Source organism: Microcaecilia unicolor, chromosome 3 (assembly GCF_901765095.1).
Source record: "Microcaecilia unicolor chromosome 3, aMicUni1.1, whole genome shotgun sequence".
Taxonomy (NCBI): Eukaryota; Metazoa; Chordata; class Amphibia; order Gymnophiona; family Siphonopidae; genus Microcaecilia; species Microcaecilia unicolor.
Genome location: NC_044033.1, coordinates 502,933,172 through 502,951,278, shown reverse-complemented (window position 1 = coordinate 502,951,278; position 18,107 = coordinate 502,933,172). Strand labels below are relative to the sequence as shown.

Here is an 18,107-nt window from a genome sequence, read left to right as displayed (position 1 = left end):
GGGACCCTTTCAAACCCCTAAGCATCTCCGAGTTGCATAGATCACCTCCTGGCGACAATGAACATGTAGAGTGTATATCAATCAAAAGAGAATGAAGATAAGCTCAAAATGGCACCGTACAAAATGTGCATCTAGTGCACCAAAAATCGCTGTGCGAAGGAAAGAACCCCGCTTCTCAAGATGGAGCATATATGTTAACACTCTCAGGAAATGGTCCCCCAGTGAGTAGACAAATAGAAGGTATGAATTCCTTAATACGTCGAGATATAGTGAGGCCGAAACAACGGCAACCTTACCTTGACTAGAAGTACCAAAAGGAAGGAACAAATAGCTTGTAACAGCTCTCTAAATATATAAGATCTGTTTTAATATATAAAGCATATATAAAGCATATAATTTCCTGTGATCTTGAACGCCAGTAGAAGAGTCCAGACCAGTAAGAAAAAGTGATTGGAAAAGATGAAAAATGGGAAACTACGGTAGAGTGAAAAAGAAATACCCAGGTAAAGAAGTACCTCTTACCTAGACGTACTAGCTGATTGGAAAAAAAGAAAACGTTGAGAGAAACTTGCAGTCCTGACCCTGCTAGCTGAAGCCATGGCTACTAACAACAGTGTCTGAAAGGAGAAAGAAACCTTAAAGGAAACAAGATGATTTTGAATTATCGTGCGAAGAATAACAACACCCTGTCCCTCTGACAATGTCACTAAGGCACAGAGGCTAAAAGCTGAGAAGAGAATACTGCAACTACAAAAGATGCCATCCTGCTTAGCAAGGCTGAATGCCTGTCCCAGACTGAGAGCATGCACCAGCCTGAGCAAGAGAGAAACAAAGAGGCCGGACTGGTGAAGAGAGAAGGTCCTCTAGAGAAAACAGAAAACCCCCTCGGCTCCATAAAAAGTCAAGATGACAACCTAAAAGGCAGCCTGGTATATCTGCAAGGATAAATATCTAAGCGAAATGCCCGACCTGAAGAAAAGGCCCCCATGCCAGAAGGGGATGGCATGCTTCAGGGCTGGTCAGATGGTAGATCCATACAAATGACTCCCCTTGAATAAAACAGACATCAGCCATGAAATAAACCAAACGTCAGTGCGGATGTGAACCCACCTAGGAGGCAGGACGACTAGAGTCAGAGTGAGAACCGAAGCTGGGCCTCCCGGATGACATCTCACTGCACTGTTCGCTAGATTACCCCTTAGGCAGCTTACAGAGAAAAGTGAAAACATGCAAAAATAAAATGACATACATGTCAATCGTGTAAAGGGGGGCACATGCAAGCCCTGTAAAGAAACAGAAAGGATGTACCTTCAATACACAAGAAGACCAGAGACCTACCAAGGGCCTCAATATGTAGCCTAAGAAGGCAACAGACCTACCAGGAGACCGCAGACCATTCTGAAAGAACATAAGCTAGAAACAGTCCTGCCAGAGAGCAGGATTGAGTCTTTGAAGTAACCTAAGATGATAACAGTCCTATGAGAGTCCAGAAAGAGCATTCCGGACTAACATAACATGGCAACAATGCTGACCAAAGACAGAGTGCTCAGAATCAAACGCTAGCCCTCAGGGATACCTCCTTGCTCCGAGAGCGACTGACAGTCCCCTAGTTTCAATGTAAAGAGACCACATGGTAATCCTGAAAGCAAACCGAATGCCAAGAGCCAAGAAGGAAAAAATTAAGTTGCAAAGTAAAGAGACCACATGGTAGTCCTGGAAGTAACAACCAAATGCCTGGAGGAATGTCCTACTCAACTAATGCCGAAAAGAAGAGCAGCAGTCTCGGAGAAAAAAACAAAAGGGAAGCTGCAAATGCTTCAGAACACTCAAAAAGATAAAGAGCACGGGAGTGCAGCTCATGAGACTGCAAAAGGCAATTGCCCAGGGAAAAAACCTTGCAACTATGTCGCACGTAACCCCAAAATATTGTGGAGACTGCAAAATATTTAGACGACTCTTTACCACCAGTACTAGGCATCCTGAGAAGCATAAAAATTGCACTTCTCGGTCTGCGACTTGCTGACTTGTCGACAAGAGGTTTTTTTTTTGTTTTGTTTTGTTTTTATTTTTAAATAGCTAGCTGACTCGCCATGAGAGAAAAATCTCCCCTTTTCTGAGGGGTAGCATAACTATGATGAACTTTTAGAGACTGGAAAACAGTGTTGTGAAGGGACATTATTGCGCATTGTGAGCTGGTCACCCTTCCAGGACCCAGCCCGGGCGGACCCTGCTTAGCTTCCTTCACACCGGGCTCTATCCTTCTCAGAAACTCTCCTAAGAGAAATATGCAGAAAAGTTTGTATCAAAAAATGTGCTGCACGAAGCTTCACTATGGATCGAAGGCTTTCATGAAAAAGACTTGAGACTTTGAGAGCGCTCTTGACAGCATTTAGAATTGACATAGGAGGAAGGAAAATTCCTTCTTAGGAACTAGGTTCTTGTGATAAAGATTTGAGACATTGAAAGTGCGCATGACGGCAGTGAGATTCCAAATAGGAGGAAGGGAGATCCATTCTTAGGAACTAGAAATTAAAATTGCATTCGGAAGAATCAAGAGAGAAAATGGTCTAAGATCCAAGAGTCTATGTAGGGAGACCCCTACTTCACATGCCTTGCCGTGAGAGCGATAGAGAAAGGAGGCAAAATGAAAAGCATAACCATCTAAAAATAAAACCGCAAGAACTCCTGGACAGAGGAAATAAGAAAATGACTGTCATGTAAGAGTAGCCTGCAACTATGATTTCATGACACAAAGTTAAACAGGTGAGAGTGGCATGTACCTATGACAACATCCTTACTGCCCCCATGCCTGTGGAAGAACAAACGTATAGCTGACTTATAGGAAATATCCTGGAATGGAAAAGCAACCTTTCGAAAAATGCTATAACAAAAAAAAAACACAACTCTGAACTACCTTCCAACAGTCACATTGGAGCAGACTCTGTGGGTGCTTGAGCACCCCCAATATTGAGAAAAACTCATGTATATGTCCAAGGAGGGGTCATTTCCATTGGACTTAGCACCCCCAATAATTTTGAAAAGTTGGCTCCTAGCCCACAGACAAACACCACCCGAGATTATAAAGAAACAAACATCAAACAGGCTGGCCACGTGATGAATATATAGTGGGACATAGACATACAGGAGTCCAAGATAGAGAAATAAATTGCTAAAACTTGGACCTGCACCCAGTTCTGTAGCCCACCTTTTGATGCTGCTTTTAACTCCTAACCCTTATTCACTCTGTTCAGAACCCTTATTTTAAACCTGCTCACTTTAAAATCTCCTTATCTCTTGTTTGTTTTGTCTGACCTAATGAGATTGTAAGATCTGAGGAGCAGGGACTGTCTCTTCATATTCAAGTGTACAGCGCTGCGTTTTTCTAGTAGCGCTTTAGAAATGATAAATAGTAGTAGTAGCAGCTTCAGACTGTAGTGCTGACTATTAGGCTACAGCAACCAGCTACTCAACATTAAAAACATAAAAAGCAAAGAAATGACCCCCCTAAAGAACATAGGCGACTCCTGAGAAAGATCAGCCCCAAACGGCCCGAAGACGGCGAAAGAGAAAAGTCCCGACGCACCCCCCAGCGGCGCACAATATTTACAGGAGCCGGAAGAGGAGATCCCCGACGCTAGCATACAGCGCGTCTCAGCTTCTCGGACATGACGGTAACGCGCATGCACGCGCGTACCCGATTCGCGCCAAAATCTCTTTTTTTTTTTTTTTTTAAGCCCTGCTCCGCCAAACAAACCGCTAAGGGAAGAACACAAACGGCAGTGCTAAATAAAATACAGCTCAACTCTAAAAGAGGGCTGAAAACAAAATGCTGCCGCTTACTCTTTTTTTTTTTTTTTTTTACACAGCTGACTCACAGCATTCCCATGCAATCAAACGGAGCTGTCTGCTCATTCAGTCAGTGGGGACAAGTTGTCTTTAAATTTTTTTTTTTTTAACACCTAAACTCCTCCAAATTACTGCTGCCTTTTTTTTTTTTTAACCAGCTAGATAATATAGACACCTAAAACAGCAACCAGAGCTGCCTGCTCGTTAAAGTAATGGGGAAAACTCCACTGAAGAGTAATAGAACAACACATAGCTGTCTGCTGGTTAGAAGCCGGGGGATGTAGCTTGCTCCTTAAAATACTTATAAGATTTAACTTTCTATAGTGGCTGCCTCTCCCAAAGACATACACCTTTCTAAACAAAGGGTAGTCCTTCCCAGCTATGTATGGGAGATGGGGAGGAAGGGGGGAGGGACCCGGAGACATCCGAGTTTGACACCCCCAGAGGCTGTAAAAGAAAGGAAAAGAAGTCCCTACCTGACCAGCGTCTAACAGAGAATTCCTAGGCACAGAAGAAGAGGTAGCAATGTTGTTCTTATTGTAAACCTCTAAAAGAGAAAGAGAGAGACTAATGGGCTCGCTTCCTACCTGCTGGGAGACTGAGAAAATACTGAGGCTAAGGTCACATGGCCAGGGCTCCTATTGGCTCTCTAGAGTCAGAGTTTTTCTCAGTCTCCACCTGCTGGTAGGCAAGCACAACCCATCAGTCCAATCCTGGTCCGGTCCGGAGGGACGCTAAGGAAAGCACTGTTATATTTGTGCAGATTTTTTTTCTCCTGGAAAAGGGCCACTAAAACAGACATCAAGTTATGAGAATCAGGTGCTCAACATTCAGAGCTTCTATCTATTTACTTATTTATGACATTTATATCCCACATTAAACATGAATTAGGTTGAAACATGGGAGCATTTAAATTTTTTTTTCCTGTGCCTACATCAAAAGAAAAACATGGCATGTGGGAACTAACTCATTTTGTTTTGTGGATTGCAGTGGTATATTATAAAAATGCACCTGTCTTTTTTATTACTACTTTTTCACAGAGGTATTGATTAGGGAAGGGTTTCCTTAATGCAGAAGTTTTGTCCAGCGTCAGTCTAAATATGCCAACATTGTGCAGTTCTGCACACTATTAGCCGCCAAGTTCATACAAAGTTAATTATGTTCAGCACAAAATTAATCTGTTGGTTCAGGCTGCTTGCTATGTGAATATTCGATCACTGTTTTATTATTGCTACCAAGTATTACATATTAAGGGCATTTGCTTTAAACTATGCTCTTTTGAGCAGGGACTGTCTCTTTGTGTCAGGTGTTCAGCGCTGCGTGCATCTGGTAGCGCTATACAAATGCTAATAATAATAATAATTAATTTATCCAGTCTTTACATGCACATGGTTTTGCTTTTTAAACCCAAAGGTGAATCCTAAGGGTGGATGAACAATTAGGTATAAACTGTGTTGTTTCTGACTCTACTTGTTTTGGAATTTGGATTGCTTGGGTCCTGTGCTGATCTGTACACAAGCTGTCTTAGTAGAGTACAGAAGAAAACAATTTATGTTACTTCTACTAGCATTTTTACTGCTTATAGAATCTGACTTTCTGGGGGGGGGGGGGGGGGATCAAGGTGACTGTGGCATGGCAAGGGCTTTGCGGGCTAGGAGCTGGGATGGAGGAGATTACTTGTGGCAGGCACGGGTAACCACGAGGACGTACGGGGACAGGTTAGATTTATGTCCCTGTGCAACTCTCTAGTGGAAACACAACATGGCTGCTGAAGTATTATCTTGGGCAAGAGTAGTTGGAACTGATGCCGATGCCGGACAGATTTCTACAGTCTGTGTCCTGCAAATAGCAAAAGACAGGTGCTTCGGTAACTCCAGTGTTGTAGATCACTTTATTGTCACATGCTGCGAGAGAGTGAGGGTGCTGTGCAGCTCAGGGGGAAGGGCTAGACATCTTGACTGGTAAGTTGAATACTGTCAACAATACTTGGGAATGATGTGTGGTTATAACCAAGACTCATCATGTTTGGCTGCCTATATGGCTGGCATGGTGGAGACATGACAACCAGCGTTTAAACATGGATGACTGGGACCCACAAAGTGGCAGGTGCAGCTCTGGTCACCTTGTTGGACAGACTGGATGAACCGTGCAGGTCTTTTATCTGCTGTCATTTAGTGTGTTACTGTATTACTTTACAGCTGAAATAATTGTCCCTACTTCTCTAGCGTTAGGCGGACTTGGAAGCTGTATTACCAGTAGAAGTGTTTATATAATTCAGATGCCAGATAAAGATACAGATGTTACCCACACTTCAAATAGTAATATCCACAAAGAAAGAAAGTATTTCTTTTAAAATGTATTCCTTTCTCCCCAGCTCAGTGAACATAATACACAGATGGTGGAGTTCTCTTTCTTCCTGGCCAAGCACAGAATTGCAATTTGATGGAGGAGGAAGAACAAACCTCTAACTAGAGATGAACAAGAAGAGGACACTGATCTATTCTTCCCCTGGAGCCCCATTAGAACAAGTAATAGGTCATGTAAGTTGACCCATCTGACCAATTTATTGCGTTCTACCAAAACATACTTGGGAAAAATTAAACTAAATAACTATTCATACATCTAATCGTTAATATAATTATTTAAATTTAGATTGTGCTCAGTCCATATCCATTACACCCAAAGCGTTCCCAGGGAAAGCATGTGGTAGTGTTTAGATGGAACCATCATAGCACAGCCTGTGTTCCACCTCCTCAAAATGTATGCGCACACACCTACTGTTACTTATAATGCAACTTGCAGTTAATGATGTTTCAAATTTTTTTTTAAAAAACAGATCTTATTAAGTCAACTATGCATTCAAACCATAAAGCAGTTAGTTCTTATTATACCCCACAACAAATAACTGCAGTTATAATATGAAACCTAATTATAAGTAACACTCAAGACAACCCTTATCCTCTGGTTTGTGTACTTCCTTTTTCAAATATGTCCAGCTTGATCCGACAATTAATATGTAAACACTGGCATGTTCTTCAAGTACATGCACCCTTGGTAGATCGCCCTTGTTTTGCGTATAAGAGAGGGCGCAATTTGGGAGAGATGTTATCTGGTCGGTGTCCGGAATGGCATAATCAACCGGGACATTTTAAATGTGGATCCTGTATATACTGTCAGCATGTTTATGAGGGTAACAAAATTAGCGTACCCAATAATAATCACCGGAATTTTTACATGCATAGCAGGACTGATTGCAATTCAGCTGGAGTTGTGTACTGTATATGGAGTCCATGTGGGCTTTATTATATAGGGCACACGAAGAGGAAGATTAAAATACGCATTGGGGAACATATTAGTAACATTCGTACCTGTAAAAGGGAAGCTCCTCTGAGTGAGCATTGGAGTGAGTTTCATCATCAGATTGTAGATTTGAAATATACAGTGATCCTTCAAATTAAATTACAGAGGGGTGGAAATTTGAGTGATATTTTGACTAGGAAGGAACAACGGTTTATTTATATGTGGGATACTGTTTACCCTCTGGGTTTAAATAGAGAGGTTGAATGGTTATGAAATGTGGGGCCAGAATTCCCTGAGAGTAATGGCCCCTTTAAATAATCTTGGGTGTATCCAGCTATTATGAGTCCCTTTCCCTCTCTCAATCTTATTGGCTGCATGGGAACCAATGGGGAGGTTCCCCTTGGGTATTTAAACAGAGTAAGGTGTCGGGCAGCTGTTTGGTTTGGAGAGCAAGGAGGGTTCCAGACACTACCTGCTCAGGGATAGTACCTGACATTGTTGGTAACAATGAATTGTATTTATGTGAGTAATTGAATTTAAGTTTTGAAACTGAAGCTGTACAAATATTTAATTATATTCTAGTATAGGGTGAAAATAATGTTTAGATCATTAATGTGAATTTATGTTTGTAGTTCCCTTTCTGAGGAAGACATTCGAAACTCAGCTTGAGTTAAAGGGAAAAGAGAGATGGTGTTGAAGAGCACGAATGAACTTTTGATGAAATTTTAAATCACCTGCACGAGCACACTGGGTTCCTAAGGGAAGTTATTTTTCTTTTTTACTTAATCAGGTTTTTTTTTGAGTATGTATTTGTGGTATGTGTAGAATTTAGTGGTAACCACAAGCTGTATGAGATTTACAAGTGAGTGTTACTTATAATTAGGTTTCATATTATAACTGCAGTTATTTGTTGTGGGGTATAATAAGAACTAACTGCTTTATGGTTTGAATGCATAGTTGACTTAATAAGATCTGTTTTTTTAAAAAAATTTGAAACATCATTAACTGCAAGTTGCATTATAAGTAACAGTAGGTGTGTGCGCATACATTTTGAGGAGGTGGAACACAGGCTGTGCTATGATGGTTCCATCTAAACACTACCACATGCTTTCCCTGGGAACGCTTTGGGTGTAATGGATATGGACTGAGCACAATCTAAATTTAAATAATTATATTAACGATTAGATGTATGAATAGTTATTTAGTTTAATTTTTCCCAAGTATGTTTTGGTAGAATATTTATATTTGAGGACTTGGGTAGTCTATATGTTTTTTCTTCCAGTTGAGTAGTAAGTTTTTAAACAATTTATTGCGTTGCCAATTATCCATTAGTCACACAAGACCCAGATTGCTTCTACATATTATAATCTTAAGCCATGTCATCTCACCTCTGAGGTAAAGTTTTGTTTTAAGTCTTCTCCCTCTCTTTACACAGCATCCATGTATGGTGTGCTAGCCTTTGATATTTTGCATAGTTTAAATGGAACAATCTATACCATGGGCCTAGTATCCATTGTAGGGTTTGAGAATTATGATTTAATGCCAGGAGTCAGGGATGCTATTTCATTACAGCTGTATCAACATTCTGGAACTGCAACACAGAGTCTTAGATCTTTAATAAGGAAAACACTCTTCAAGCATTCTGCCACTTTGCTAACCATGGGGATGTCATTGCCATGTGTTCTCCTTAAAATGACCATTAAAATAAATAACTGTGAAGCAATACTTGAATAGATGGGTCACATTTTGAACATACAGAACCATGACCCATCTTGACTGGCCAATTTCAGGTCCACTTGACCTACTGATCACAGATCCATGGCCCATTCACCCAAGGAAAAGAGAAAAGAAATATGAAAACTTTTGCACTCTTTGTTAGACATCTGCATATCCTTAGGATTTGGGTCCTGTACTTGTTTCAGCATATAGAACCAATATTTGAAAAATAAGGTATGCATATGAAGACAGACTACTGTGCCAAGACAGCAAGAAACCTAGTACTCCCATCTTTGGTTATAAAATAGCCATTTCCATCACTGAAAATCAAAAGCAAGATATATAATTACACTCCTAATTCATACTTCATTCCTAGCACTCTTGAAAATCCAACCTTACTCAGACGTATTTAACTGGCAGAGCCATTGGCTCCAACATCAATCCATGAATTTTTAACACTGGAAATGCCAACTCTCAAGATTTCTTTACATCATCCACGAGTGAATGAGACTCAATTTAAGGAAAATCAAAAGATATACAGCATTTTTAATATAGCTATCAAAGTGTTTCATTACTATATATATCAGGTTGATGCTTAATTTAAAAAAAAAGCTCAATCTCACTCATTATTGACAATGAGCAGCAGTAACATATTGTGAAGTCATCAGCACAATAGATACACAGAGAATGGATTACAGGAAAACCAGGGATTTGTCATCGATTTACAGCCATCTTCATTGGGTACTGAAGGTATACAGACATGGGGAGAAGGGAGTGGGGGGAACGGGTAACCTTACTGTGCATCCAGAATAAATTTGTTACACTGTTAAATAAAATTGCTTTTATAGGTCAAAGTATCAGCAAAAGATTCTTTGTTAGATATTCTTTACAGCTCCCGCCCTCAAGTCCTCAGGATATCCACAATGAATATGCACAAAATGCATTTGCAGTTTAAGCCTTTTGGAAAGGCAGTCTGCAGTATCCAGGAGCTCAATTTAATTTGGAGTGTACTGGCTTTTGCCCCCGTCTTAGCCAGGAAGAAAAGAGTAGGATCTCTTTGCTGAGGCTCTGTGAACAGTTATATGCCCTAATCTTCTCAGGTACTTTTTAGAAAGTAAACAACGTTTAGATAGTTTTATAATTGATCCATATTTCAGTTACCTGTTATTGTTTACTGATTGCACTTTATCTGTTCATTGTTCAATATTTTTAAGACAATAAACAATTTTCAGTTTATTGCCTCTGCCAGTCTAGACTGATAAAGAATCCTGGTGGTTTGTGTTGGGTCTGTGAGTGCTTTCTGGGAACTGTGGGACCACTGGGAGTATGGCCCCAGTAACCTAGAAATCACTGGGGATAATTTGAGAGCAGGAGACTCGTCCAGAGGCGGATGTGGCCCAGTCAGTAGGAGGAGGGTGCTAGTGTAGAGCACAGGCAACAGGTGCAGGTGGACCTGAGCTGTGCTGGGGATAGACCCTCTAAGTGACCGAAGGATAACCCCAGGCAGATGGCTAGATGTTTTGTGACAAAGACCGTTATTGTCTACCCCTTTCTTATCAGTGATTCACATACATCATTTGCCCCCAAGTCCCTTAATGAAATTTAACAAACATTCTGCAGGCTGGAGAAAAACAAGTGATGCAATCTGACACTGCCACATTCTTACCCATGTGGCTTGTCTGCCTCTCCTTGCCAATGGCCACCTTGTGAATATGTTGCATGAGTTTAAGGAGTACATGCCAGCGCTTGTGTCGGTAACATGTCTGGATATGCCCCAAGAATTTGGCATTCTGTTTCTGGGAAAAAGTCTGAATAAAAAGCTCCTCAAAGCCTTCCCGCAGTGGCAGCCAAATCAGTCTGTGATCCACGGGCTTATACCTGCAGCAGAATCCAAAACAAATCTAGTTATCCCTTCATAGGAAAAAATAATTTACATTTATATAGTCTCTCATCCCAGCACCACTTAGGCACCAATACTGGCAACCAGAAGAGTAAAACCCTATCAAGGAAAAAGAGGAGGAACCAGAAAAATGTTCCAGTATGCAAATATTAAGCCTCTTACCCAACAGCAAGAAACATGGAAAACAAGAAAAATATTTATGTTAAGAGGCTTACATGCTGCTTCCATCTATAAGGAACCAGATTTCAACAAAGACCACCTGACATTCGCCAATTCACAAAAAAAAAAAAAACCCAACCCCAATGAAAGTCTACAACACAATATACCAGAATCAAAAAGCACACAGAGGATGGTTGGTTTATGGATTTATCTGATATACTTTCTTTCCTTAAATAATAAAGCGACGTACAATATTGATTCAGTTGTCAACTCTGGTCCACAGGTCTCCACTGCTCCTCCCACCCAACGTGCTCCCCTACTCTCCATACAACAGATATGGTTTTCAGCATATCCAATACATAAAGATAGACAAGAAAATTCATTCATTTATTCTATAAAACCCAATCAAATGGGCTTCACTACTGCCTCTCCTATATCTCCTACCCCCCGTGTCAGAAGAAAATATTTCTAGTTCTATGGTTTTGCATTCATGAAGACCGATTTGTGGCTTATGACTGATCCAACAGGCATAACACAACCTCAAATTCCCTAAACCTTAAGTGAAGATGAATAGAAGGCTGGCACGGTGGGGAAAACCCCACACATGCTATCCTTCTCTGATACTTCCCCCCCCCCCCCCCCCCCCACGCAAACTTGCTCACTGATACAGAAAGAGACTATGCTAAACCAACATCCTTCCTCGCCCCCATTTCCCAACCCAGTATGGTTAACAGCAAGGGTTTAATGACAGCCAACAAAACTTACCCTCCAAGCAGGTCTGCAGTGTCACTTTGTTGATTCATATTCACAACCCTCAAACGGTGACCTTATAATTGGGGGGAAAAATTAAAGTACATCAGTTGTGGGTGTCAAACAATTTCTAACCATACCTCACCAAAGGAAATATGACATGATCTGACTCCTGCCAATGAGCCTTCTCATTACTACTACTAAAGATTTCTAGAGCGCTACTAGGGTTACGCAGCGCTGTACAATTTAACAGAGAGAGACAGTCCCTGCTCAAAGAGATGAAGCTCTTTTGGGAGCAATTTCAGTGTATGCTGAAATTGCTCCCAAAAGAGCTTCATCTAACACAGATCAATCTCTGTTTTAGGAAGTAGGCAAAAGCTTGGCTATTCTCAAGCACCTTTAATGAATGAGGCAACCGACTAGCTTGTCACATACACCCTGATTGTGATCAACTGTGAACACCACAGCAGGACTAACTTACCACATACAAACTGAGATCAACTGTGCACACCTTATTTATTTGTTACATTTATATTCCACATTTTCCCACCTATTTGTAGGCTCAATGTGGCTTACATAGTACCGGAGAGGCACTACAGACTCCGGTGTAAACAAATACAAAGTGATGTTGTGGTAAGATAAAAGTTCATGTGGCACAGAAATTGTATATATGAATGTATATACAATTTCTCTATCAAGGTAGCCACCACCTATCTAGCCAAACTCCTTTGTTATGTCTGTATTGTTATATGAATGTGTTGGTTAAATGTGTACTATGCTGATACTATCATACCTACAATCAGGGCTTAATTTGCAGACAAAAAGGAAGTGGAACTGGGGGCAGTATAGCAGTTTTTAAGAGTTAAAGGTAAACAAGCTCTGTATCCACAAAAATCCAAACTCCACACAAAGACACAAACTACGTACAAACAACATACTGCACTTTGGACACAGGAAAAACACAGCAGACCCTCACCAAATAGAGATCACACATTAGAAACCAAAAATTGAACTGGCAATCCCAAGACATCAAAAACTCAGCACTCAACACTGGAAAAATAAAACCAAATTCATTTACTCTTGTACTGAACACGATACAACAATATCCGTGATGCCAAAACTAACACATTCCAGTTCATAAATTCAGAATAAAAACTTTTTTTCCTAGCTTTGTCTGGGCATTTTATTTTTGCAATCATGTTGGTCCCAGTGATCTTCTCCAGCATTACCCCTATCTGTCTGTCTCTCATCCTGGCATTTAGCATAGCCTCCATCTCTCCCTTTTCTTCCCACACCATCCATTATTATCACCTGTCTCTCCTTCCATCCAGCATTACCTGGCTTTCTCTCCCCCCCCCCCCCCCTCCTATGAAGTACTGCCCCTGTTTCTCTCTACCCCCCAACAGTTTTGCCTCCTCTCTCTCCTATGCAGCACTGCCCGTCTCTCTCCCCTCCTATGCAACATTGCCCCATCTCTTTTCCTCTCACCCATCCACCACTGCCCCCGTTTCTCTCCTCCCCCATGGACCATTCTCTATCTCCTCTCTATGCAGTACTGTCCATCTCTTTCCTCACAATCCAACATTGCTTCTCTCTCTCATTCTCCCCCTCCCATCCAGCATTGCCCAATGCCATGTTTGTCCCTCCCCTCCCATCCAGCATTGCTCCTGTGCCCTTTGTCTCCCTCCCATCCAATATTGTCCCTCGATCCAGTATTACTCCTATGTCCTGTATGTCTCTCCCTTCCCATCTATAAAATATTACTCCTGTGTCCTGTTTATCTTCCCCTTCCTATCAAGTATAAAACTTCCCTCAACCTTATGATTCAAAGCCCGGGAAAAGCTTGCTAGCTTAGATGCAACAGGTGGGGGCAGAATCATGAGTGCTGACGTCACTTCCTTGTGCCAAAAGGTACTGCAATGCCGTGCCACCCCGTTCTGGCAAAAATACAATATCAGTTTGCTGATTTCTAAGTGTACCTTTCTAATTGTGTATACTGCTATTTGAGTACATTAAAGCCATATGTTAACTATAATTATAAATTACCCATGTCCTGTTACATTTCCTATGCATCATCTTAGATGAATCTCTTCAAAAAAGGTGGTTAATAAAGCTTAATAATCATTTTAGACTAAAACAAATTCAAATATATCAGGCAATATTTCACTCAACCTGCTCTTTATCAGCCATCAGGAAAAACAATCAGCTTATTTCAGCTGTCAATTTTTCCATTCATATAATAATATTTTCTCTTGTCTCATGATCCCTGCTCCAAGGCTTATTTTTGTAGGCCCATGCTTTCTAATTAAGTGCAACCTGTATCCTTTAATTACAAACTCTTTCCACAAAAACATCACACTCCAGAGAGAACATGAAGTAACTGTAACTTGCAAAGTAACAAGTTTGCAGCGCTGCGTACGCTTTGCAGCGCTATAAAAATGCTAAATAGTAGTAGTAGTAGTAACATGAATTGTATTCAAGTCCTAATATTATTTTTAAATGGCTGTTATTATTTCATGGCTCAAAAGTGTTTGCAGTTGAAATGTCTGGCACTCTTCATGGACATAGGATGCATAAACCTACTAGTACTAATGAGGTTGAGTGAGGGAGGGTCTAGATTATGTTTCCATGCCGAGATATTCCAACAACCACCGCCAAACAAGGAAATAGCACGAAACGTGCAGAACAGTTGGACTACGCAATACTTGTTGTCGATAAGCCAAATTACTCACCTACTTTAAAAATTTTATTTATAAAAAGGGTGCATGCCGATCTCTACCTGTAACTTTAGCGAGGTACTGGACAGCAGATGTCTTGCCAGTTCCTGTTTCACCCACTAGCAGCACTGGTTCTCCTCTGTTGATGCACAACGCCAACTGCTCAAGCAGCAGAGAAGACGGACGCGTTGCAGCAAAGGTCTGCTTCTCCCTTCCAGAGAAATCAAGTTATGTTCAACTGTTAACACGAGAAGTTTTAAAAAAGGAAGCGAGACATAAGCGAAACAGGAAACAAAATGGCAGAGGGGAAGATTAAGAGAAGTTGTTGAGAGACAAAGGCAGAAAGAAAACTTAAAAAGGGGGAGGGCAGGGAAGAGCCAAGAAGCTGCACTAGGATCCCAACCTCACCAAGTCAGACTTACTGTCCAACCAAATAAACATTGATTCCTACCAGGGCTGTGGAGTCAAAGTCAGATGCAAATTTTGGGTGGAATTAGTGTCAGTAAAAAAATAAATACCAACTCAGACTCCAGCTTCAAAATTAAAAAAAAAAACACCTTACAACAGTGTATTGAAAATTTTCAATTCACAACATTTCTTGTTCATGTTCTCTGTTCAAATTTCAAACATATTTGGGTCTATTATTTTGTATATAAAGAAATATCCTATGTTTCTGTAATCAAAATTCCAAGAGATGGAGTTGGAAGTAAGAAATAGAAAAACAGAGTCAGACACGAAGGTTTGGTGTACCAAAACCATAGCCCTGATACCTAGCCAGAAAAATAAGGCATCATTTATTTCTACTGAATTTTTCTTCATTATACCACCACCAATAAATTCTATCCCCACCCCAAAAAAAAAAACATTTTGAGGCAACAATAAAATGGCTAGCAAAAGGCCTCTATAGATAATAAATTTCCCTGTAGTTCAAACCCACTCCCGCTGACATAATCAAGCAACCAAGGAATTACAAAGATACAGTAACCTAATCACCCAAGCAGGTGCCCCCCCCCCCACACCTCCACTTTTAATGCTTACCTTTGTATGAGAAGGGTCTCTGTCTGCTTTCGAAGAACCTCCACTCTTCCCACGGTGACTTCCAGCTCCCCTATGGTAATAGCGGGCTTATACAGTAGGCAATAATATTCCGTCTGTGAGAGAAGTCATTATATAGCTTAGCACATCAGCCTGCTAGTTTTCTCTGAATATATTACACCCTATTAATTACATATTGCTTCGAAAGATCTAAAATAACCACCCAAAGCAGTACACACAGTTGTTTACAAAATGTAAATTATAATTAGTGGTTCTGATTTTAGGTTATAACTACAGTAAACACCAAGATTCATCCTGTGCACCCAGCTTAGATCCACTCTCGTTTCCTGAACTTGATTATTGACCCAAACACTTTCCACAATACCAACATAGATCAATACCTCATCTCTGTTTTAAAAAAAAAAAACTTTTCCCCTCCCCCCTTCCTTAGTGTCAACCATGGAAACACTCCCAACCCAGTGTACCCTCCATCTATATTCTTGTTTTATAACTTTATTTTAGGTTGAAATAATCTCATTCATAACCAAATAATAAAGAACCGTATCAAAGCACTGACCTACTTAATCAGAATTCAAACCTTTTCCTGATAGTAAATTCTCCTCCCCTCAACAATATCCCACAAACTCCCTTATCCCATCCCAACTTCCCTGTTAACATCACATTTCTAGCCTCAAAGAAGAGGAGGTTTCCAATCTTTAACAAATGTTTCCTGTTTATTATGACACATTGCGGAGAGCTTCTCCAGGTAGCAGAGACCAGGACTGTATCTGAAGTCAAAAAATAAATGGTACAGGCATATGGGATGTTTTTAGGGGAGGAAGAGCTAACAGATGATATGGATAAGTAGATTGGATTTGCCATATGGTCTTTGTCTGCTGTGATTTTCTCTGTTTTTATCAAAACCACATTATGTAGCCTCGCCCTCCAGAGCTGAATGCTAGAAGCCTCCCATTATTTCCATATATAGGGTATTTCAGCAGAGAGGCAGACCTCCATTTGTATCCTATGCCGATCCCCATAACCCACTTTCCAATAACACTTAATATCAACATTAAACTTAGGGTCCAATTCCACCACCCACTGAAAAATGTCTTTAGTTTCTTCTTTCATTTGCTCTCAAAAACACTTGGGCCCCTGATGCTCAAAACTCCGGCGCTATTCTGAACAGCGCTGTAAAAAAATACCACCGGAACAGCACAGATCAACGCCCTAATGATCAACTCTGAGATGCAAATATAGGCACGCGCATAGCACTGAGCATTAGGGAGTTTGGCAGGAGGATTGTGCTTTGCACATGCGTAGAAACGTTCCACGGTAAGCTCGGCTCCTATGAACGTGCGCCTGGTTAAACTGAACATGAAGCACACATTGGCGTCAGTTTTCTATGGCCTACATATAAGCTTGAACGCTTATAAATAAATATATATAGACACAGGGAACAGACACCAATGTGTGTTTTCACTTTGGGCATTTAACTTTTTTTTGCATGGACGCTTTAAATTTAAATGCTGGAAATGGACGCCAATGTGTGCTTTTACTTGAGTCTGCTGTTTCTCACAACCTGAGCTTAAGGGCTTGCACGGGCATCCTTCAGCTTCCAAAAGCAATCAAAAACTGACAAGTTTTGAATCACGAGAGAAGCATAAAAATCATGAGAAATCCTCTCTCCCAACTCCCTAATGCCTGCTCTGACCTGGCGTTATTTTTTGCAGTGGTAAGGCAGCTTTGTTTCGGGCACTCTTTTCTGAGCATTGGTGAGGAACACAAAATCAGCTCATTAACATGAGCTTGACTATATTAGCATGCTCCTTGCATTGTTCGTCTACTTGTTCATGCGCTTCGGGCCTCTGAACATTCTGCGCACATAAATGCAGTTGATAGTACGGCGCTAATGGCCTCTAGCAACCATGTTTACTTTTGAGCATTGGAGCCTTGGTTTCAGGACACAGCCACCACCATATGAAGGTTAAGTATCCTCATTCCCACATCTCTTCAGCAGTGTGTCAAATTGGTAGGGATCATCCTCCCTAACCCCTCCATCCACACTCTTAAATGCGATTCACCCGATTCATGCTCCATCTATCAACGGTCCCATCCTGGGTAGCACAAAGAGCATCTTACACCCCCAGGAACGCTGCTACTCATGGTCATTCTTCTCCTGCTTTAAATTTTCACTCTGAATATGAGCTTCTCCATCTGCCCTATGTTCCCCCAATCACTCCTCTTAGATTACCCCTTCCCCTCTTACAGTGTGTCACTATTCCTCTCTTTAGCAGCCTTTTTTCACTCTTCAAAATTTCCTTAAAATCAATTCCAACAACAAGATTTTGAGCCCTGGCTCCACCTGCACCCCTACTAGATCTACAACCCTTGTTCGACTCGCTCCCAAAACTGTTTTTTTCTGTTTGATGTTTTGTTAATTAAACTTCCAAACACCCAATGCACATTTGTTTTTTATGTCACTGGGTGAATTGTCAGCGTCATGAAAGCATAAGGCGCCATGTTAGAAATCTGGCGTCAAAATTGAAGAAGCACATTTTTGGTTAACATGGAATGTTCAGCACTTAGTCCCCTGATGAAACTTATAAGAAAGTGAAACGGACAGCCCCACTGGGAATATTTAAATGTAAAATGAAAAATTGAGAGACATGCCTGCCCCTGGA

General features: G+C 40.9%; 1 protein-coding gene across 1 annotated transcript in view; it reads right to left on the bottom strand.

The window, feature by feature from the left end:
- The window catches only part of MDN1 (midasin AAA ATPase 1), a 548,987-nt gene that overhangs the window by 421,764 nt on the left and 109,116 nt on the right, over nt 1–18,107 (bottom strand). Inside the window, exons 13-16 of the mRNA XM_030199093.1 lie at nt 15,427–15,539; nt 14,451–14,599; nt 11,687–11,747; nt 10,529–10,740 (exon numbers count right to left, since the gene is read on the bottom strand). Coding sequence (XP_030054953.1) covers nt 10,529–10,740; nt 11,687–11,747; nt 14,451–14,599; nt 15,427–15,539 — 535 coding nt within the window. The remainder of the gene's footprint in view (nt 1–10,528; nt 10,741–11,686; nt 11,748–14,450; nt 14,600–15,426; nt 15,540–18,107) is intronic.